Raw genomic sequence first — 24,187 nt, 5'->3', positions numbered from 1 at the left:
GCAATCCCAAGAAATGATGTTGATAATGATGATGATGATGATGATGATGATGATGATGACATAGCCCAAATCTACAAGTATATTGTAGCTGCAAATAGTTGAATGCATTTCTTAAAAGCAACACCATTCAAGACTTCTCTAGGCCAGCCTTGGGAATAACCCAGCACTTCTGCTATAATCTTTGGGGAGGGGTGCAGATTATGCCATTGAGTCCTGAAGTGGAGTGTCAACCACACATTCTCCTCTGGAATTGAACGGTGGCATCATGTCCGGTGGTGGCAGGATTGTTGTTCTCGGGGTTGCCTGTATCGGAAACAAACGCCATCGCGGTCTCACAACCAACAGTCAAGTGGCACAGACCTGGGATCCTCGCACCACATTTCTAACTTTTGGGGCTATATGCTCACAGTTTCGCTTTGAGCCCCCCTTTACTACTTATTCCTCCTCAGCGGTTGGTGCTGGCCTTTGAGGACAGAGCCCGCACTTGCCCGTGTTCCATTCAGAGCCTAAGAGCCCTGGGCTGACTTGAAGCTTTCCTCTGTGGACTCTGATACAGCTCAGAACTGATTGCCAGGCTCAGGTCTAAAACCCTGCACTCACGCATGAGTCATGAGTTCACTCGGCGCTGTGGGTCCTCACTCTGCACGCTGAGCCGCAGAGGCTAAGGACCACCCACGGCTGCAGGGATGCTTGGAGAGACCGGCGCCCGCCCTCTTCACTTTACTTCCAGGGCCCTCGAGATTGGCCAGGGGGAAGGATCTTAGGTTCCACCTTCCCCTTTAATTTTCAATCTCCTGTGTCTATCCCCAGCCAGCAGTACTTCTTGTCCCCGCTGCTTGTGTTCACGCTGCATTTTTCATACTTATCTTGTGGTGTGATTATGTTGTGTCTTTATTCTCTCTGTTTCCAAGCTTTCCGACAAGTTTGGTGTTGGGGTTTGCAAGCACTTGGGGTTGAAATAGCTCCAGAGGTGAAACAGCACAGTGACCAGCATGAGAACATTAAAAGTCCGTTCTAATTAGCATTAAAGAGCATTGGAAGAAACAAAAACAGAAACAGCCCAATGGACAGAGCGGAGGAAGAGAGGAGTCCCTCTGGCACCATCGTCTGGCCCCAGAGACTTTCCCCTTGTGTTTGTCAGACAGTTTAGAAACCCATGGCAGAGGTCGCTCCCTGACCCTGCGTGTGCACTCAGTTTCATGTCCCTGGAAATTAGATCTGTCCCAGGTATGCTGTGTCTGGGCTGATCCTACGTTGGGAGGTTGTGGAAATTCCTAGAATTTACAAGGGAGTCTGCTTTCAATTAATGATGTCTTGGACAGTGAATGGTTTTGAAAACTCCCTCAGAACTTTGTATTACTCTACATCCACAATTGTCAGCTGGGACAGCCCCCTCGCCCACAGCATAACAACTTCATCCAAAATGTCAATAATGCCGAGGTTGAGAAACCAGCTTTAGAACATTGAATGTTATAAAAGCCGTGTGTCCTTTGAAGTGGGCTTTAGTAATAAGGATTAGGAAAAAACAACATCTGTGAAGTTGAAAAGGTATTCCTACTTCCAACAGAAAAAAAAAAGACAATAAAACAGGAGATATCTCACTTACACGTGGAAGTGAAATAAAAGAAACCAAACTTAGAGATACAGAGGACAGATTGGTGGTTGCCAGAAGTGGGGGTGGGAGAAATGGATGAAGGGGGGTCCCAAGGGACAAACTTCCAGTTATAAAATAAGTGCTGGGGATATAGTGTACAGCATGGTGACCACAGTTAATAACACTGTATTGTATATTTGAAAATTGCTAAGAGAGTAGATCTTAAAAGTTCTCATCACAAGAAAGTAAATTTGTAGCTATGTGTTGTGATGGGTGTTAACTAGACATATGGTGGTGATCATTTCATAATATACACAAATATTGATTCATTATCTTGGATGCCTGAGACTAGTATAATGTTGTATGTTAATTATATCTCAATTAAAAATAAACAGGAGAAAAGTGCTATTTAAATCCTTAGTATAATACATGGTTCATATCTGGTTTCTGGAATTAACACCATTCACAACCAAGATCCCCTTGCCCACTCCCCAGTCTTCCACAGGAGACTTTTAGGCCAAGCTGGGTTGCTTCTTTACTATGTCACTACAGGCAAAAAAGTAAGGAGCTTCTCTCAGCTGCTTCATTTACTGCAGATTTAAATAGTCTTTAATTTATCCTTTACAAAATTATTTGACCTTTTTGCCTTAAAAAACAAACCAAAAAAAAAGCAGATCACATTTTAGGACCAAATTGTGACTTTCTCATGTAGGTTGTTAGAGAATCCTGAACTGTGATACTTAACATAGGCCAAATAAGTGGTTGTGGGACAAAAGTAGGTGTGGTGCCCTGTTCTGGGTCTGAGATTGAGTTGTGTGTTTTGCTGAAGAATGTTCTCTTTTCCGTGAATCTGTAATTAGAATATGCCACACAGCATGGTATTTAAAGTCCATCATCATTATCACTTTTCAAGGATTATTTTCTTACTGTATTTTTAAATGTAATTTTTTCAAAGCCAAGAAAATCATTTTTAAAGCCAAAAGAGAAATATAATTTTTCAAAGGGCAATAGGAGGTTGAAATCTGTGTGGTGATTTTTATCTTCTTTACCTTAAGGTAGGTAATAATAAGCATTTTTGTGCAGAGGGCCATTTTTGTGTAAATATTTTAGGCTTTATGTAGCTACCTCACATAGCCATGGTAGGAGGAAGAAAGGAGCTAGGTTAACTTTCTTGCCCAGAGGAGCACTGGCTAGGGACTTATGATTAACTAGAGGCCCGGTGCATGAATTCAGGCCAAAACCAGCCCCCTAAAATCCCCCGAGGGGTCCCGGATTGTGAGAGGGCGTAGGCCAGGCCGAGGGACCCCACTGGTGCATGATCGGGGCTGGGGAGGGATGCAGGAGGTTGGCCAGCCGGGAAGGGACCGTGGGCGGGCTCCAGGGCGTGTTCGGCCCATCTTGTTCAGCCCCGATTGGCCAGACCCCAGCAACAAACTAACCTACAGGTCAGAGCGTCTGCCCCCTGGTGGTCAGTGCACGTCATAGCAGCTGGTCAATGAGTTGACTGTGCCCCTTGATGGTCAGAACATATCATAGTGAGCAGTTGAGCGGCCTTAGCATATCATTAGCATATTACTCTTTGGTTGATTGAAAGGCCAACCGGTTGACCGGACACTTAGCATATTAGGCTTTTATTATATAGGATAATTGAATTCCATGAGACACTTCACCTTTCGATTACCTTAGGGATGACTTGTGTGGTGTCTTGGCTCCCTGGTCAGTGTCAGTGGAGAGCAGATACTAATTAATTCAATTCAGAACTCCGAGTTTTAACACAGCCCTTACAATTAATTGTTGTGGGTTTGATTTTTATTGAGTGGTTTCTTTTGTATGTTTCTTGGTTACCTCCATCACTCAAATACAAAAACATGATTGGTTTTTTCCAATTATGGAATAGTTAAAAATAATTATGTACAATGGAGATGTATATAAACTGGGAAATTAATTTTTTTTAAAATATATTTTATTGATTTTTTACAGAGAGGAAGGGAGAGAGACGGAGAGTTAGAAACATCGATGAGAGAGAATCATCGATCAGCTGCCTCCTGCACATCTCCCACTGGGGATATGCCCGCAACCCAGGTACATGCCCTTGACCGGAATCGGACCTGGGACCTCTCAGTCCGCAGGCCGACGCTCTATCCACTGAGCCAAACCGGTTTCGGCGGGAAATTAATTTTTAAAAATTATTTGAAACTACCAAGGTATAATAACATACAATAAAATGCACCCATTATAGGTGGACAGTTGAGTGAGTTTTTGTACATTTATACAGTTGTGTGGCCATCAACACAGTCCTGCTTTAGAACAGTTCCATCATCCCCCTGAGTTCCATTTCCCACGTTCACAGTCAGTGTCCCTCCCATCCTAGCACCAGGCAGCTGTTCTACTTTCCGTGTCTGTGGATTTGCCTCTTCTGAACATTTCATGTAAATGGAACCCTATAATAGGTACTCTTTTGTGTGTGGCTTCTTTCACCCAACATGAAGTTTTTGAGATTCATGTTTATCTGCTGATTCTATCAGTGATTCGTTTTTATTACTGAAGAGTTTCATCGTAGGGATTTATCACATTTTGTTTCTGTACCAGTGGTGGACATTTTATTGGTTTCTAGTATTTGGCTATCATGAATTATGCTGCTATGCTTGCAAGACTTTTAAAGTTTTTCTCTTGAGTAGGTAGATATCTAGCTGTTGAATTGTTGGGACATATGGTAAGATTATGTGGAAACATTTTTGTTTTACATGCCCGCCACTATCTCCACATCGTCACCAACACTTGGTATAGTCGGTCCTTTTTTATTATAGCTAGGAAATCATTTGTTGGCAATGGAAAGTGGAACCCCTGTGAACTTCACTTTTGAAGAAGGGATGGTATTTCTTGCCTCCCCATATCTTACAGGATTGCTCTGAAGATCAAAGGAGATGGAAATTTATGTGAAAGGGCTTTTTAGTGTTAAATTGTTACTGGTGAGTATGTGCAGAAAAGTATTTAGCTGTTAAATTTAACACATATCTGTCTCAGAGATTAAGATGAAAACTTGCTCAAGTGTTAATAAAATGTGTATGTTATGGTTGAACTTGTTCTACCTTCTTATAAAGGCATATTTTACTCAAGTTGTGAGCTTCCTCCATATGCCTGCATTGTACATTAAATTATCAGCCTTATTTCACCATGACAGGATATAATGGTTTGCATATGCTGGGCAGTTTTTTCTTTCCCACTCAAACTTGGATGGTCTGGTAAATGTCTGCTTGTGACTTCATTTTCAAATACCTGTGGGTGGCCTCTTTTCTGGACCTGGGCATATGTGTTCTATTCCAATGGAACGGAAGGAGAAAGTCTGGGGACTCAGAGAAACGACCAGGAAACAGTTTATCTATGTAAAAACAGACATTGCAACGGTTTTACTTTGCAATTCTGATTCTATGAAAATTGCCAGTTTGAACTTTTTCAAAGAACAAAGGGAGTTTTGAATGCATTTTCCTCCCTACCTGTGGAAGCCAGCTGCCACAGGTCTAGGGGAACTGGCCTGGGGGCCCTAAATTTGCTATTTGGGGCTGTATTTCATAAAACTTGCTTATCAGCTGCTCTTCACACCTGTTGAGAAAGACCTTTGGACTAAGGAAGTTGAACTGTGTGTTTGACCATATACCACTGTGTCCATAAAAGGCTTGAAGGCGCTTCAAGTGAAAAGGTAAACAGAAACAACAAAACTCAAGTAAAAGAAGCTGCGTGCCATATATATTTTCTGGGAGTTTATAGTTCTGGGGGTTTATATTAATCCTGGTGACAATTTATATTAATTCAGTAATGCTTCCTAATAAGAACCTTAATTTATTCTTACTAAATAGACAGTTTTAATAATTGGGAAATGTGCACATGAAATCCTTTTCTGATAAAAATGATGCAGGTGATGGTCATAGCAGCAGTGCTTTGGACCCAGGATCTGGGATGGTGGTTCATTAAATTAGTATTTCATGATTTTACCTACTGAGCAAAAGTTCTCACCTTACATGACTTCGAAAATTTCTATTTCAGGGGTGGGCAACCCCTGGCACGCATGCCAAACATGGCACGCCAGGAACTTTTGCTGGCACGCAAAACCCTCTCTTATAATCTTCCATTTACAATTTTTTTCTTAATATCGACTTTTTATTTTTCAGATAAGTTCAGTGTAGGTGCATCTTAGATAAATAAATAATTTTACATAACATGTATACATTAAAAAATAAATGTATTTGTCATCATCATATACTGTGTTTTTGTGGCTCGAATTTTATTATTTCTTCAAGGTTCTTCACATACGTACACCTCAAGAGTTTTCAAGCAGGCGTAACATGTTCTCAAAAAATTAGGGTTGGCACACAGAAGAATTTTGAGTCAGAGATTTTGCTGGTTTTGGCACGCCCTCACAAAAAGGTTGCCCACCCCTGTTCTATTTGAATATGGGTACACGCATGTGTGTGCACAAGTGTGCTCACATGTGTGTAAGTATTTCAAAGCTTTCAAATGTCGCAGTCTCCAAAGTGTGAATTAAAAAGAAGGTGCAAAGAGTAGTTGAGGCCCTCGGAAATCCTTTTCTTGAGCATCTATAATAATAAAGGCGTAATATGCTAATTAGACCGGACTACCTTCTGGATGAAGCCAGGGCTGCCAGGGAAGCCTGGGTCTCGGGTGTCAGAGGTAAGCCGGTGCCGGCAGCAGGGGAAGGAAGGCCTACTCTTGCATGATTTTCATGCATTGGGCCTCTAGTTACTAATAACATGGTTTGTTATGGAATGATATTTGAGGGGTCTTAGAGGAGACCCGAAGTAAGTGTTCTTTTTGGAAGAAGCTGTTTGCTAATCAACAATCAGAACTGTCAGGCGGTTGGTTCTCATTGTTTCTGGGTGTTACCAGCATCTCAGCCTGCGTTGGGCATTAGAGGTACATGACCCACTCCTCTGGAGATAAGAACGCACCGCTGCTGGTGTTATGCGTGTTCTTTTTTTTTTAAATATTTTTTATTGATTTTTTTACAGAGAGGAAAGGAGAGGAGTAGAGAGTTAGAAACATCGATGAGAGAGAAACATCGATCAGCTGCCTCCTGCACACTCCCTACTGGGGATGTGCCCGCAACCAAGGTACATGCCCTTGACCGGAATCGAACCTGGGACCCTTCAGTCCGCAGGCCAACGCTCTATCCAGTGAGCCAAACCAGTTAGGGCTATGCGTGTTCTTTAAATAAGCAGACTTCAGGACTTATAGAGAAACCCCTCATATTCATTTCTGATGATCTTTTCCACCTTGATCATGGAGGATTTCAACCCCTCTTTGGAAGGGTGGTGAAGGAAGGATGAGGTTAATTTAAAATTCCCTTAATAATGAGAAATGGGGTGCCCATGGGGAGGGCCTTGTGTGGGGCTGTCATAGGGGATACTAGGAAAGTTGCAGAATTCACACAGGGAATCATGTGAGCCGGTGCCCTTTCAACTTGAGGCCTCAACCACCTTGATGTTCTTGGAAATGCTTGTAGAATCTCATGCACATGTGGCCCCGCCTCTGGGTCCCCCTGCTTCCAGAGACCCTGGATCCACTTAGCTGGCCCCAGATGCTTTCATCCAACTCAAAGGTGACTTACTGGATCCTGAGTGACAGTGGTGTAAAGGCAAACATTTTGGGTCCTGGCTGGTTATTGATGGCACTGAGGGAATAACTTAAATTGAATTTTTATATCTTCTTAAAATTTTCCTCACAGGGGGTGGGGCGGGGAGAGAGAGAGAGAGATTGAAAGTGATTATATGTGATAACTGGCCACTTAAAGGGGCCTTTGTTTTATACTTTAATTATTGACTAATCCATTAATGCATTTGATTTATTTATGAGTTATTTTAAGGAGATAAATAGAGTCGGTGTGATGTGTGGGAGGAGCCTGGGGTTAGGAATTGGAGAGATTTGAGACCTGGCTGGGTCACTCACTGTGACATCAGGCAAGAAGTTAGGCTCTGAGCTTCCGTTTTTTCCCAGGGAGGGGATTCCTGTCTTACTGAGGATTAGTATTAGATATAGAGTGTCATTGAGCACATGACCGGGACACCTCATGGGCACTCCGTTACTGCAAGCTACTGTTTTTGCTATTTATAAAGAGCAAAAGTAGCATAAATTCAGTATACTTCTGTATTACTTACTTCCTGCCAACTCTTTGTTAACAGAGCAGTAGTAACCCCTTAAACTGGAAGTTTAACATACCATAGCCAATATATTGTAAATTATAACAGAAATTATGCAGGCCATTGAAATGAGGTTGAAAGTTCTAGAAAAAGAAGTTGTTCCGTTTAACTGCTATGTCAAGTTATAATTTGGTATATTTTTTTTCCAGTTTTGTTTTTGTTGGAGTTCATGAAATGGTTGAGCACAGTAGAAATAACGTAATGAGATACTAACCCTGTCCATCATATGGGTGTACATCATAAAGGCAGTTCTTTATGATTGGAATGACCAGCGAACACCCAGTAATTTCTTCAAACTCCTTTATCACTCCTTCTTGGAAACAAATAGTTTCTATGTCGTGAAATCAAAGGAAGAAAAGCTAAAAATATATTTATTTCATTTGTCCACTTGGGAAATTACAATGGAAATGAAATCAATGCCAAAAAAATATTCCCATCATTCAAACAATGGGATCTGGAAGTTATCTTTTGGACTACAACCCCAGACTGTGGAGTGCATTTGGTGTCTGTTGGAATCCTACCCACATTCCTACCAGTGGATTGGGTTCTGATATTTACTAAAATGTTAGTCCCTCTCTTGGTGAATTCAGTTGACTCATGGATTTGGTACAAGTAGGGAGTCTGAAGCCTCCAAGAGGGCACGTACATGGGGGTTGGGCCCAGGACAATGGGAGCCCTCGCAGGTCCCAAAGAGTTCTCAACTTGGGGTGAAGCAGAGTAGTGACCTGGCCAAATTTGTGGTTTCTGGAAGCCAACTGCCTGGGGTTGAGTTCTCTCTCTGTCATGAGATGATGGGCATAAAACTTTACCTCTAGGCCTCTATTTCTCCATCTGTAAAATGGGTGTGATAATAGTTCCTGCCTCAACAGGTGTTTGTTTATAAGTGAAATGAGATAATCCCTATAAGTCAGTTGCACCCAGTAACACAGGGGCTACAGTTTTCCCAGCCCCTTCTTCGTTCTCTTTGTCCAAGTGGGCCTCCCTCTCCGTCACACTTCTCTATAGTAAAGCTTGCAGGTGATGCTTTCTGAAGAGTCATTCTTTGCTTGTTTGAGAAGAACATTTGCATTTCAAAAATTTTCTTTTTTTTTTTAAAATATATTTTTATTGATTTCAGAGAGGGAGGGAGAAGGAGCGAGAGATAGAAACATCAACAATGAGAGAGACTCATTGATCGGCTGCCTCCTGCACACCCCACACTGGAGATCGAACCTGCAACCTGGGCATGTGCCCTGGATCAGAATCGAACCCGGGACCTTTCAGTCTGCAGGCTAACGCTCTATCCACTGAGCCACGCCAGCTAGGGCAAAAAAGTTTCTTTTTTAAAGGAATGTCGTAGTCATAGTAATTTTGAGGGTGGTGTTTTGCCACAACATGCAATCCAAACGCATCATTAAATTCTGTTTATTTTGTTTACAGGGAACACGGGTCTGGCTGAGAGAGAATGGCCAGCATTTTCCAAGTACTGTCAATTCCTGTGCAGAGGGCGTCGTCGTCTTCCAGACAGACTATGGTCAGGTGAGCACCGGTCCCTTCGCCCAAGGAATGCGAAGTGCGCACCTCGAGTGTGTGTGAGACGCAGTGGCATTCCCCAGTGGAGCACAGGAAGGGTTCCAAGCAGGGCGGGCCAGAAGAGCCTCCACTTGGCTCCACTTGGCCGGTCTCCTGCCTGGGGGCTCTTGTCTAAGAATCAGAAGTATGGAATGCAAGCAGCTGGAGGAAAAGTCCGAATATATTGATGTTTGCTCATTGGTTTCCTTACCACTTTCCCTTAAAATTCTTAAACTATTCATAGAGTATCGGAGATACTGGCTGGCCAGTGAGGCGGTAGTGTGGTGGTGTCTGGATTCCTGTCAGAATCAGACTGACTAACCCCCTCGCCTGAGCTACCTATCCGCCTTGTTAAGCACCTGCAGAAGTTCCTTCTGTGTGTGGGGTCCCGCTGCTCCTGGTTCTCCATTTTTGTGTGTAAAACAAATGAAAAGCCCCATCATTGAAAACCGAAATACGATATGAATCCAGAAACTGGCTCATTGATTGTACAGCTGACCCTTGAACAACACAGGTTTGAACTGTGCAGGCCCGCTTATGCATGGATTTTTCTTCTTCTTTTTTTTTTTTTTTAAGTACATTTTTATTGATTTCAGAGAGGAAGGGAGAGAGAGATGGAAACATCAATGATGAGAATAATTGACCAGCTGCCTCCTGCATGCCCCTTACTGGGGATTGAGTCTGCAACCCAGGCATGTGGCCTGACCAGGAATTGAACCGTGATCTCCTGGCTCATAGGTCAGTGCTCAACCACTGAGCCACGCCAGCCAGCCCTGGATTTTTTGTTTTTCCCCCCCAAGAAATGTTGTAAATGTGTTTTATCTTCCTTATAACTTTCTTATCGTTTTCTTTTCTCTAGCTTACTTTATTGTAAGAATACAGTATATAATGTATATAAATATACAAAATGTATGTTAATCGACTGTTCATGTTATTGGCGAGACTTCTGGTCAAAAGTAAGTTATTAGTAAAGTTTTGGGAGAGTCAAAAGTTACATGCAAATTTTCGACTGTGCAGGGGGATAGGTGCCCATAACATGTTGTTCATCAACTATATCTGAGTAATTGTGAAAGGAGCCCAGTTTCTCCATTTTTATAAAGAAAATTAATTTTAATATTACAAATGGGTCCCTCCCTCAGAGGCACACATCAGAATTTAAGACATCAAGAAATAAAAGGATGTCCTATACCAGTATTTAAAACTCAGAGTTTCTGAATGTCATTTGTAAGTCGTGCTGAGCATGAAAGCTGCAAGCTCAGTGCTGTGTAGTTTGAGGCAGACGAGCTACTGGGCGCTCTCTGCCTCTTAGCCCAGCTGGTCCCTGGGGTGGCACCTTTCTCATTTCTCGGCTTCATGAGGAGTGATTTTACTGGGCTGTTTTGTAGTTCCTCAGATGCTTTTTCATCTGAGTCTTGAATGGCTCTTCGGAATTCATCTGGTGGTGTGAGGATACAGCTGTGTTTTGTGGACGTAGATTGGGGGGTGGCATGGGGAGGAAGGTGGCAGGGGGTTACATGTTTACCCGCCCTCGCAGGTGTGGTCGCTGCACTGGTGCCCAGTCTGGTTCCTTTCCCATCGGGGTGTCAGGTCGTGTTGTGTGATCCATAAACCGACTGAATGACTTCTGCTGAACTTCAGGGTGGGGCGCCGCTGTGATGCTGAAGTTCCCGTACAGGCTTGGTCAGCATTTTTCTGTCTTTCCTTGACTTCTGCCTTTTTCTTTCTCACTGGCCCCACGAATTCAGTCCCTTTCAGGCCCTGCACATAACTTCTCAAATGCAATAAAAAAGGAAACAATACTTACTCAGCGTACCAGTTTGGCGTAAGTATTCCTAAAAGATTTATAATGCAATTATTTTTTGTTGTTGTTGACTTTTCTTTTAATCCCAAAGATAATGTTTTAAACCTTTTTTCCCTTTTTGAAAAAAAAAATGGTAAAAATCCACACAATATTAAATTTACTGTCTGAAGCACTTCATCGTGCAGTTCTGGCGTGTTAAGCACATTCACAGGCTATGCAACAGGGCTCTACGCCTCTTTTGTCTCGCAATACGGAAACGATACCCACCAAACACGGGTTCCCCATCTCTGCTCCCCCAGCCCTTGTAACCCCCTTTCTACTTTCTGTCTCTGTTACTTTGCCTGCTTCACATACTTCATATGGGTGGAATCATACAATATTTGCCATTTTTTTGTGACTGGCTTATTTTGCTTTACTGTCCTCAAGGTTCTAAGACACTTTCTGTTCTAATTTGCGCTTTGCTTAGTGGATGGAGGCTTCTAACATGGCAACTTCAGCAGCATTTTAGTGCTACTGCCTGTGACACGTGGTCAGCCGTCTGTGTCACAGCCCATGGACAGCTCTCGGGGAGGGTGGAAGTGGAATGGGATGGTCAGGGAGTAGTTCTGTTCACTCTTGACAGTATTTATGGATTGTGGGTTTAGAAAGAACGAAGCCAGAATAACGTGTACTTAAACATGAAAACAACTCTCAACGTGGACTTCTGATCTTCAGTCGGTCTTCAAATACTTGGTCTTAATGTTGTCTACTCTGTCATTCCAAAGTCTAACAAGTATAATTAGCTTGGTGATTTGTGTAGGAATTGCAGGGTTTAAAATATGAGAAAAGTGAGATGAGATTGAAAGAATTGGGCTCAGACTAGGATCAAGAACTGGCAGTGGCCAAAAGACTCTAGTTTCTTTCTTTCTTGACCTACAAGTTCACTGTGGGGCGTACAGGCGTGGTCACCGAGGAGGAGGAGAAGTTCATTAACTGGTCCTGGTGCCCAGGAACATCTGCTTTTTAACTCGCTGGGATAAATTCTTTTTTAAAAAAAATCTTTGTTGTTGAAAGTATTACATATATCCCCCCTTTCCCCCCATTGACCCCTTTTAGCCTGTCCCCGCCCCCGCCCCATCGAGGCCTTCACCACCCTATTATCTGTATCCCTGGGTTATGTATAGATGCATACAAGGTCTTTGGTTGATCTCTTCCTACCCACCCACCCACTCACCCTCACCTTCCCTCTGAGATTCACCAGTCTGTTCAATGCTTCTATGCTCTGGACCTGTTTTGTTGAACAGTTTATTTTGGGATAAATTCTTGAAGGAATCTGGTCAAAGGTGCAGAGCATGGCCTTGTCCTAGTCAAGCCCCGTGTCTAGTAATTTTCCAAGGCATTGGCTAATTTCAACCCAATTTGGTATGTTATAAAAGGGTGTTAAGAAATTGTTGTTTCTGACCTAGCCAATGTGGCTCAGTTAGTTGGGCATCCTCCGGTGCACCAAAAGGTTGCTGGTTTGATTGCCAGTCAGGGCACTGCCTGGGTTGCAGGCTCAGTCACTGGTAGGGGGTGTGCAGAAGGCAGCTGATGGATATTCTGCTCTCACATCGCTCTTTCTCTCTCTCCCCCTAAAAAATAAAATCAATAAATTATTTTAAAAAGGAAAAGAAATTGTTGTTTCTGGGGGAGAGAGAGGAACGGGATTTATTGTTTAATGAGTACAGTTTCAGTTTGGGAAGATGGAAAGGTTGTGAAGATGGATGGTGGTGTTGGTTACACACCTGTGTGAATGGATTTAATGCCACTGAACCGTATGCTTCATGGTCAAGGTGGTAACTTTTATATTCGTATGTGTATTTTAGTGCACACACACAAAAACATAGTAATGTTTGAAGTCAGATGGTAACTGGTAAAACATACCAATGGGTATTTTTCTATATCTTTAAAAATACTTCTGATGAAATTTTTATGTTGCCAAAATATGACTTCTCAGAAACATAGACAGCTTGAAAAACGAATTACTCTTTGGCTCAGAGCAGTGCACCTCAAACTTTATTATCCACAAATCATATGGGGGTCTCCTTCCAATGCCAGTTCTGATCGGCAGGTCTGGGGTGGGGCCTGAGGGCCTTGCATTTCTCACAAGCTCCTTGGTGACTTGATGCTGCTGGTTCTTGAGCCCCAGTTGAGGAGTGAGGATTTAGAAGACATTCCTGGAAGTCACCTTAGGGTCATGGTTACGGCAGGGAAGTCTCTCCGACCTCTTCCATCCGTCACCTTGGAGGACACAACGATAAAGATAAGGTGGAGGACTTTGTAGAGAAAGCTGGAAAATATTTCTTTGGTCTTTCAAGGCTTTTCTTTTCTTGGTGTCCTCCCTTCCAACAACCATTTTACCTTGAGCGCGGCCAGGTGTGGTGCTGGCTGCAGCATAATAATCCTCAAGTAGATGAAAAAGCAGTTTTTAAAAGTTCTATTTAGTGTTAGACCAAGGAGAGCCTTGTGTAACTAAAATCCTACAGTGGAACCCCGGCAACCCTGGGAGGTAGTAGGCGATAGTGTGGCAGCACAAAGGGCATGCTTTCTTATGTCCTTCAGTCTCTGAGAGTTTTGCACACTCATGCAAGCTGTTCCTTTTTGGCAAGGGAGATGGTTTTAAAGCTCACTTAAAATTCTATTCCTCGTGAAAATCTTAATTGCTGTTGATTGGTCCTCGGAATACGGAGGACCGAAATACTCCCCTTGGACTCATAACTTAGGCTACACTCACCAGCAGGTATTTGCAGAAGGAAAAAGAAATGTGCAGGTGACAAGCTAACATACTTGGTTGAAAAATATGCATAGCTGTGTCCTCGGGAGGATGCAGTACACGGGCAGGTCAGCACATGTCCTGAAATGTCAAAATTACTAGCTTATCGTCCTAGATAACAAGCTTTGGACAGAGATTTAGAAGAGGCAAATTAAAAGGCACCACGATTCTGCAGGGTGCGGATGTGGCCGAGCGCTCAGCTCCTGTCCAGTGCTGTCTTCCAGTCTTACCCTTGCTGACGTGAGGATGTCTTTTCTGGAACATTCACGAGGCACATGGGTGATCACGATAGCACCCTTTATGCACAGTGTAGAATTGAGTAATAAATTCTACATTAGATTTTTTCACTTTGAGAGTGAACTGTTATCTCTGATTGCTCTGAAATTGCTTAGAGAGAGATCAATTTACCTAATTGTATTTTAAAGGGTAATTATTTAACTTATCCCAGGAAACTTAGGACGATTACTGCACGCAATGATTTTTGTAGGATTTGCTGTGTGCCGTCTCTGTATGGGGTCTTCTGAAATATTCTACTGGTGGGAGATTTAATTGCCCTAATCTACAAATAGATGCCCTCCTCCATGCCCTTTGCTGTTTATTTGCAACAAACATAGTTAGACTTTGTTTTCAAAGTTATTCTCCTCATTCTATTAATCCAGGAAAAGGCTATTAGGTTGCCTGGTCCTTTGAAGTCATCCCCCAAGAAAGATTTCCCCAGGCCACACAGGAAACACAATCCTAATGATTTATAATCACATCTCCCATTTAAAGCCATCTCTAACCTTTTTGGTTTGACCTTCTGGTTTTGACTTGTTAGAATTAATATAAGATGGGCCCAATTTTGTGAAACTTGGTCATGGGTTAGTGTAGTGATTTTTAATAATTTCTTAAAGTCATTTTCACACTTTCTGCCATGGCCAACTGCTTTTCTTTTGCTTCCCCCTCCCTTCCACTTTGCCCCCATTGGTTCCTTTTTGTGTCCCTTGAATGTCTACAGCAATGGGCGGCCTTTTGACCTCTCCACACTCCCTCCTGTGCACTCCTGTGTCCTGGAGAAATCTGCCCCAGGCCTGCTGAGTGCTGGCATACTGACTGTGGGCCTGCCCAGCACGGCCCTGTCCCATTTTAGAGCTCCAAATAACAGCGGGACCCACACATTGTCAGGAACTGGACAACTAGACTCTGTGATTTTAATCTTTGTGACGGGTGTGTGTATGTGTGTGTGTGTGTGAGAGAGAGAGAGAGAGAGAGAGAGAGTCGGGTCTGACTGCTGATGGATCCTGGGTATAGTTGAGTGAAATATCTCACATGAAAGGAAGTTGACTGCACAACCTGGCCCCAAGAGCCCAGGAATGCCTGCGCTTTTCAGCAGTCAGGAGAGCTGCATTCCAGGCTGCACACGCAAAGCCAGCTGTTGGCAGAGGCAGCTGCCTGGGGACAGATCCCCCTCCCACCCCCTCCTTCTACAGGAGCCGGTGGGATGTGAGCAACCATTGGCCCTGCCCCCAAGTGAGGAAGCCAGCAGTGGGGAACCAGCTGGAGTCTCCAGGGCAGCTCACAGCCCAGGAAAGAGTCTCCAAACTATGACTGACGGAGGAAGAGGGAGACATCTCAATTTATGAAGATGGGAGAGAAAAAGAGTATGAAGGGCAATATTAATAATGCAAAAGTAGTGTCCTTTGGGTACTTTGACTCTAGGGAGTCAAACTCGGGGACAACAGTACATTCTTTCTAGTCAGCTGTCCTGGACATAATTCCCCGCCCCCCCCCCCCCCCAATTTTATTTTGTATTGGTTTCAGGCGTACAGTTTAGTGGTTAAATAATCATACTTCTCATAGTGTGCCCTTCAACATTCCCAGTACCCCATCTGGTACCATACATAGTTATTACAATACTAGAGGCCTCGCAGCCCGGGATCCCTCAGGGGATGTCCACCTGCCGGCTTAGGCCTGCTCCCTGGGGGGATTGGGCCTAAGCTGGCAGTCAGACATCCCTCTGGCTTAGGAGCCCTTGGGGGATGTCCGACTAACGGCTTAGGTCCACTCCCCCCCCCCCTGTGGAAGCACAATGACCACCAGGGGGCAGCTCTTGCATTGAGCGTCTGCCCCCTGGTGGTCATTGCGCATCATAACAACCTGTTGTTTTGGTTGTTCTGCCTTTAGGGTCAATTAGGATTATTGACTCTAGTTCCTATGCTGCACCTACTTCCCAGGGACTCTTCTGTAATTACCAATTTGGGCTTCTTAGTCCCCTCACCTCTTTCACCCAGTCTCCCTTTGCTATTTTTAAAGTATATTTTATCTCCTTCTCAAACTTTCTTATGTCCTTTGTTGTGTGTAAAGGACAGTATTTTTATATTAATGCATGTATTCGGGAGAAACCTTACCCATTTTTTTTTTCTGAAAAGGAAAGAAACATAGATGCTGTGTCTTTTGCCTCCTGTGGTCTCTCAAGTCTCAGATGTCCCATATTTTGCAATTGCTGCTTCCAACCAAATGAACCTGCGGGGTCTGGTTGAACCATATGAAATTGCCATCTCTCTAGGAGGAGAGAGTTGAATATTGGCAATTTTATGTGGCCCCACCCAAAAGCCCTCTTTTAATTTTGTGTTTTAGCTTATCTATATGTTTATGACTTAAAAGATAGAACTTTTGTGATGGTGTACAGTAAAGTTAAGCAGAACAGTGTTTCTGCAGGTGAGTTGAGGGGCAAAGCATGTCCCTATAATGATATCCAGCCCTGGTTCTTGGAGTACCACTGCCATCTTTAATACTGTTGTGGGTGCGTATGTTTGTTTGTTACAGCTCTGACATTTTGCATTCCTTTTGCAGTTTTCCGTTTTTCTGATATTTAAAAAACTTGCCATGATGGGTCTCTACTGCAAGTGTCCAAGTTGGAGCTGAAAGAAAAATGAATGAATATTCAGTTTGTTTTTTTGAACTGGAGCTTGGGTTTTTCCATATTGTCATGTTTGTGTGTTTGTGCTTATTGTGGGATATATAAATGACATAAAGTTGATTATTTTAACCATTTTTGAGTATATAATTCAATGGCATTAGTTACATTTGTAGCGTGTGCAATCATCACCATTATCCATTTTCAAAACTTTTTCCTCACCCCAAACAGCAACTCTATAACCATTAAGTACTGACTTTCTATACAATTTATTTTTTAGCTACCTTCCCCTTAGATGCCTTTTCCTGTGCTGATTTTAGAAATAAGAGGGTATTAGAAATTCTCCTTCGTGTTCTTAAGGAGTACCGTAGACAGCATCAGGAAGCAATTGCTTTTCTCAGTTCCAGATTCCTGGGTGTCTTAGGACTGCTGCCCAGCACTGAGCGTTGGGCACTGGCCATGGATGTCCACGTGGGGCGGGAGGTACTGCCCTGGGTGGGCAGAGGGCCCTTCCCGAGAGGAAGGTGACTGCACAGTCATTCAGAAATTAAGGGGAACGAGGGGCACGATGGTAACAAATGGCAATTTTTAAGAATCAGATGCGTTTGGCTTTTTTTTTGTTGTTGAAACTTCAGTATGGGTCCATCTGTTATTCTTGGAATTCACTTCAATCAAAACAGTGCAGCTGCATTAAAGGGACAACGCAGAGCTGGGAAACTTGTAAATTCTCTGTTCTTTCCCACAATCTGCTATTTCATCCTGGAAATACCCGCCTCTGAGATGGATATGACACCAGCCGCGAGTTTCTTAGAATCAGAAGCCTATTTTCCTCCAGAGACTGAGCGCCACGGGCTTTCAGTCTTGCTTTGAAGACAAAGTCCAACTTACTTGGTTGTGAGTGGGGAAAAAAAAATATTCCTATGTTCTGAAAGCCATGTGATTGGCCCTCTAGACCTCTTCCGAGAATTTGGTTTGGCATCTTATGGCTCAAAGATAGGAAGTCAAATGTTTCCATTAATTTTCACTCTGGAATGATAGAAAAAAAAAATAATGATGTCTGCTTGTTTACTAGTGTACTTAGCTCCAGAGAAAAACATGTGAGATTTTGCAAGTCACAGCTCTGTGTGGCACGCTCACTTATTGTGGCCTGGGAAGATCGTCGCTCAGGCAGCCTGGCTGCTGGTCTTTCCCCCTTTTGGGACTCTGGTTCCTGCACAGATGTGCCTGGCTCTCCCACCTTCACTCAGGGATGAACGCCCCGAGGGAGACCTTCCCGGAGAGAACTTCTCGACCTCTCCATCCAAAGGAGCCACCATCTTGACATTCGGTCACCGTGTTTATTTGATTTTCTTTCTCTTTCCTCACCAAGCTCTCTGAGAAGGGGGCCTTCTCTCATTGTTGTGTCCGTAGCAACTAGGAGCGAAGCCTGGTTGGGGGAAACACTCAACAAATACGAAGCCAGACTAGTCATTAGAATGCTGTGGGCTCTGCTGAGACTGTCTTATAACATTTCAATAAATAAATGACAAGGCTTAAAGGACCACAAGTGACAGAAGCAGCAGCCACGTGTCGCAAGCGTCAGGGTGGGAGTTCCACTGTGCGATTCCTATCCTGGCAGGATATCAACCATGCTCGACCAGAGGACCCCATAGGACTGGAAGATAAAGGACACTGAAGATAATTAGAGCCTCTTTCAAAGTACTTATTTCACGTGATAAACCTCAAACGTATATGAACTGCATTTTCATTCTTTGAGGGGGAGGAGGTGGATATTGGTTCAGAATATTTTCCCAAGGCCTGGCATTTTGACACTTGAGATTATTATTCCACCTACTTCAGCCTCTATACTGAGACAGAAAGCAGTTTACAGGGACAAACACTAGAAGGTTTGTTGGTGTTCTGAGGAATGTGGGCTGTGTCAAGTGTTGTGGACCTCAGCTAGCAAGGGCACACACCATTTCTGTTCTGCTACCTGCCATATTCCCAGCTCCTGAAAAATCCATCGGCAAGGCCTCGAGTCCTCTCCTGGTTTCTGGGGTCTGTCTCCCTGTTTCTTTAAGGGTATCTAGCTTAAGTGGATTAGGAATCCAGTTTATTTCTGACCCTTGCTTTAGAACGTAGCTTTTGTCTTCAAGCCCCCACCTCCCTTGAAGTAAACAGCCAGGCCCCTCCCTGCCTGGCCTCCCATTGGGGCACTGGGCGGGTGGTTGGATGGGGAGGGAGGAATGGATGGCTATTAGAGGTATTTACTGGCTCCAGTGAAGCTGGAGCTGAACACACACATATTACACATTTTTTTGCAGGAGAGCAAATGGCCTCTGCTCTGGGTCACATCTTCCTTGGCTTCCTGTCCTACTTTCGGCAACTTGACTTTCTCCGTTGTGGATACGTCTCGACTTTGCCCTCTTCTTTCCTCCTATTGATTGAGCCTCTTCCCCATCCTTAGGCTTGGTCTGTTTCTTTGGACTCAAGCTTCCCTCTGACCTGCCTGTGCCTCCTGTCTTTGGTTGACTTCTGGGTTCCAGGCTCTGCATCGGGGTAGCTCAGCCGACTTGTGCCCTGTGTAAGCCTGTGGTCTATCCAGACCCTTTATACAACCAGCAAGAATCCTGGTCCTGCAATGGTTATCATCCAGGCATGAAGAGAAGAGCTGATATTTTGTGCCATTGGACTCATTGTTGTTTTTAGTTTTGTGGTTAGTCCAGCAAATTCAGTTGTTCATACTTGAAGGTAAGCAGGACGCTAACTTGCATTTTTGGTGCCCACGAGCACTGAAAATAGATCATTAACGCTGGGTGCTAAGCTCAGGTTAAATCAAAACTTGATTTTTTTTGAGGCTTAAATAAATACTGTGCTTTTATTATAAGTATCATTTTATGAAAAATGTATGTGAAGACCTTATTTGGAAACAAAACAATTTATAAATTATCCATGGGAATCAGACATGGCACCATGTAATGCTGGGTGTAATTTCAGTAGAAAAAGCAGGGGCAATGTGTTAGAACAAATTCAGGCAGTTGTCAGTTTGTGACTGATTTGCACTCCCTTTCAAAAATTCATTTACAACCAGTTTTCCTGAAGACTTGATGATATAGGTGGGGAACTGGTGTGTCCACCCCATCTCCAAAGACCCATATACATAGAGCAGTGCAAGACCGTGATGCTGAGAAAGCCCTCTATTGCCTGATTCCAACTTTAAACGTGTGTTCAGAGTTCCAACCTCGGATGCCACCATGGTGAGATAAGGGACTTGCATTCTTCCCAGGATCACCTGCCTGAGAGGTGAGTCGTGTAAAAGGGGGCACCTCACTTCTAAGCCATAGCATTCAGGATGGGTCAAGGGAAGAGGATGCCATTTGTTGAGTGGCTGGTGCATTCTGTCTGCGTGTCCTCACAAATACCCTATGAGGAAGGCGTGATTATGTGCATTTTAGTGATATGGACATGGAGCTTTGGTGAAATAACACGTACAAGAGCCCACTCTTGGTCAGAGATGGGTGATAGAGCTGGAGTTTGGGCCCAGAGTGGATCATCCTCCCACTTGATCACCTCCCGTCTTAAGGAGGACGTGCAGGAGGATGAGGTGAGAAGGGTGATGGGGGTTGACAATTTCAGTTCTCAGGCCCTGTTACTCTTCATAAGGGTTATTTCTTTTCTCTCTTTAGGCCCCTCATCTTGTCATGACGTTTGTGCTTCCTCTTGAAGTCACTCTTTGTGGTGGCCCTTCCTTCCCCCGGTTTTATTGCTCTAGGCCAGTATTGGCGAACCTATGACACGTGTGTCAGAGGTGACATGGGAACTCATTTTTTTGGTTGATTTTTCTTTGTTAAATGGCATTTTAAATATCTAAAATAAATATCAAAAATATAAGTCTTTGTTTTACTATGGTTGCAAATATCCAAAAATTTCTATATGTGACACGGCACCAGAGTTAAGTTAGGGTTTTTCAAAATGCTGGCACGCCGAGCTCAAAAGGTTCGCCATCACTGCTCTAGGCCCAGGGAATACAGGGTCAGCAAAAATCACTTAAAAAAAAAAAGTTTCAGTATCTTGTGTTCACAGTCTTGCCTTGCTGCTTCAGATGGTGTCTTTATCAGCCTGGCTGCATGTTACAATTCACTGGGCAGCGTTTACCAAGAGCCTTGGCCCTGCCCCAGAACCACGAAATCCGAGTCTCTGCTGGGACTCAGGCCAGGGTGTGTTTTTCAAAAGGTTCCTGGGTGCCCTTTAGGGAGCAGTCAAATTCAGAGCCATTCAGAGACAGAAGGAGCCTCATCTCAAAATACTACCTTAAAAGTTGTTGAAAGAGCACAACTTTTGCATCCTGGACTGAGCGCTGATGTCACCCCTGATTCCTAGGCCTTGGTTTTTCCCGTGCAGCTCCTTTTCTGGAAGTCTTTTCTCACATGGTTCTGTGAAATGTCTCCTGGGTGCACATTCTCTGTGACTGCAGCTCCCTCTGCCCGTCCGTCTCTCTCTTCAGTGACTTGTACCTGCTCCTCATCTTCCCATCTCCACCTCTCTGCTCCCACCCACCCTCTCACGTGAGGATACTCCATGAGAGTGGGGCATTTGGGTTTAAATGTCCCGAGCCCAGTGCAGTGTTTCTCAATTGTGGGAATCATGGGGCCCTCGTGGGAGCCCACTTCTCCGTGAACATGGTCCTGGGATCTGCAGTTTAACAAAGTTCCCAGATGAATCTGTTCATGTTCAAATTGGAGAGTGTTTTTCTTCCCTCTTCTCACCACCTCTCATTTGCTGTTTACTTCACACTGGGCTGCGCCCTGCCCTGGAAGGCTAAGGGCTCCGGGGACGGCTGGCATTCTGGTGTTTGACATCCCCCTTCCTGCAGTGATGCCCTGACCTCACCTGGGCTGGGTGAGATGCAGGGTGAAGAAGGGCTGGGAAAATCCCAAGAGGCCGCCCAGCATTGGAGACGACAGGGGCCTAGGCCAGTGGGTGCTGATCGGTCACTTCTGCTTGAGGGGCTGTGCTGCTTAGCCCTGCAGTGAAAGCGTGACCTTCTGGCTTTCAGTTCAGGCTACTCGATTGCACTGCCACTTTACAGGTGATGGACATCTAATCCAGTGGTTCTCAACCTTCTGGCCCTTTAAATACAGGTCCTCCTGTTGTGACCCAACCATAACATTTTCGTTGCTACTTCATAACTGTAATGTTGCTGCTGTTATGAATCGTAATGTAAATACTATCTGATATGCAGGATGGTCTTAGGCGACCCCTGTGAAAGGGTCGTTCGACTGCCAAAGGGGTCGCGACCCACAGGTTGAGAACCGCTGACCTAAGGAGTCATGCTACAGGGTCACTTCTAAGGAATGTGACCGGGAGGAGAGGGCCAGTGCACTTCCTGAGGTCAAGGACACGTTCAGCACATTGTTTCTGTGTGGCTCGTCGAGCTGTATATTTTGCCGTTTTAAACCTCAGTGTTTTTTAAAAAAAACAACTAACATCTAGCTCTTTGGAAGGCAGCTGTTTGTATTGAAGTTACATATGTCAGGAACACCGCATTCCTGAGCCCAACAAAGTGTATGTAATTATTCCATGTTCAACGCAGGCGGCAGCGGCAGCACGGCCCACGCCCGCTGCCTGTATTTTACCGCCTGTGAGCTCACAGTGGCTTTCACGTTGTTAAATGTTTGGAGAGAAAAAAATCAAAATAATCCTATTTTATGACACGTGAAAACAATAAGAAGTTGAGATTGGGTGACGTGGTGCTGGACCGTGGCCACGTCCACTCGCTGACTTGTCACATAGGACTCGTTCGGCTGCAGCGGCACGGAGAGTCGAGCAGCCCAGGGGATTTGCCATCTGGCCCTTTGCAGGAAAGTTTGCTGACCCTGATCATTTTCCCCGGTTACTTCTGATATGCTATTTAGGGCTGCAGTGGCGGAGCGGGGGGTGGGCAGCCTTTAGTGGTTCCCAGTCCTGGCTGCACATTGGAATCACTTGAAGGGCTGCTAATTGAGAATCCTGGCCTCTACCCTGTGCCCAGTGGGTACAGCTTCTCGGGGGTGGGCCCAGGAATCTGTGCTGTGACCCCCACAAACAGATTGGTTAGTGAAGCCCCAGTATTGTGTTTTCCCTGGGAGCGGGGATGCCTTGCCCAAGAGGATAAAGTGCATCAGTGGCGAAGCCATGTTTCCTGCTGCTTGTAGGGCAGTGGCTCAGACCTGAACCGGCCTCAGAACTGCTTGGAGGGCTTGTTAAACCACCGAGTCCTGGGCGTCCACCCTCAGAGCGTCTGCTTCAGCAAAGTTCAGGTGGGGCCTGGACATGGGTGTTTCTGCTCCCAGGTGCTGCTGCTGGTCCGGAAGGCATCCTTTGAGAACCAGTGTATGGGGCTTGGCAGGCTGTGTGGGCACCAAAGAAAAAGAGAAGAAAATCCATGTTCTAAATAAAAGCATCTGATACACAGTCTTCTCCTCAAAGCACGTTCTATAGAAGCACAGATGGTCACTCGCACAGGCCAAGGAGCTTTTGACTGCTGCAGCCGTGGGTCCTTGTGCAGTGCCTGTCATACCCGGGACAGGCTGGCGATCTTGGTTTTAAGTACTAACACCTGCCGATGGTTTAGTCTGTCGCCTAGTCTTTTTTTCTGGGTTAATGGAGAGTCACTCCCAGGCACAGAAAAAATGAGAATGTAGCCTGTGGGTTATGTGCTCCTTACTCTCAAACATTTCCAAGGAAGTGTTTCCAAAGTGAGCTGATTGTGCTTGACCTTCAGAAGTTGCTGCATAACTTTTGACACTGCATGCTTGTTTTTAATATTGAAGAGCAGTTAACATTGTTAACTCATCGTTTGCCGGGTAGCCCTCATTTTCTAAACGAGGTGCCAAAGCCAGAGAAGGAAGCAGAGATTCTGTATGTTTAGAAGCTGCTGCGAGGACTCCCAAGCTTTTCATAGTTATCCTGAGGTTAATATGCTATTGTATCCCACTGTCCATGTCACCCTGGCAGAGAGAACATTGTGCTGGTAGCTAGAAAGGGGGCCAGGACTCAGGTAAGTGAGTGGGGTGAGTAGGGTGCAGGGATGTACAGAAGCTGTGTCTGCACGACCCCCATCCAGAATTGGCTTATCCTTACACTGCATGCCCAGCCCTGCCTCACCCTATTCCTGGTCCTGATCAGAACCTGGGAGTTTAACCAACTCTCCCTCGGACAAGATTCCATCTGTCAAATCGGACGTCCCTCTTCCCCTCTCTTTGCTTGAATGACTTATTGGTACTTTAAAAAGACTCTGAGAAACAATGCCTTTTGAACAGTCCTTTCTTTGGTACTTACTTTCAAATATGTGTGTTCACAAACATTTTATTAGTGAACTTGT

The 24,187-nt window shown here is 44.5% G+C and overlaps 1 protein-coding gene across 1 annotated transcript in view; it reads left to right on the top strand.

Annotated features, from left to right (window-relative positions):
* The window catches only part of MYO10 (myosin X), a gene marked incomplete at its 5' end in the record, with an annotated part of 202,547 nt that overhangs the window by 34,444 nt on the left and 143,916 nt on the right, over window positions 1-24,187 (top strand). The window contains one exon of the mRNA XM_081089677.1: window positions 9,226-9,324. Within this exon, the coding sequence (XP_080945803.1) occupies window positions 9,226-9,324 (99 nt within the window). The remainder of the gene's footprint in view (window positions 1-9,225; window positions 9,325-24,187) is intronic.

Source organism: Myotis nattereri (genome assembly GCF_964212035.1).
Source record: "Myotis nattereri genome assembly, chromosome: 4".
Lineage (NCBI taxonomy): Eukaryota > Metazoa > Chordata > Mammalia > Chiroptera > Vespertilionidae > Myotis > Myotis nattereri.
Note: the sequence above shows the minus strand (reverse complement) of the source record. Positions and strands in the feature narration are given on the sequence as shown.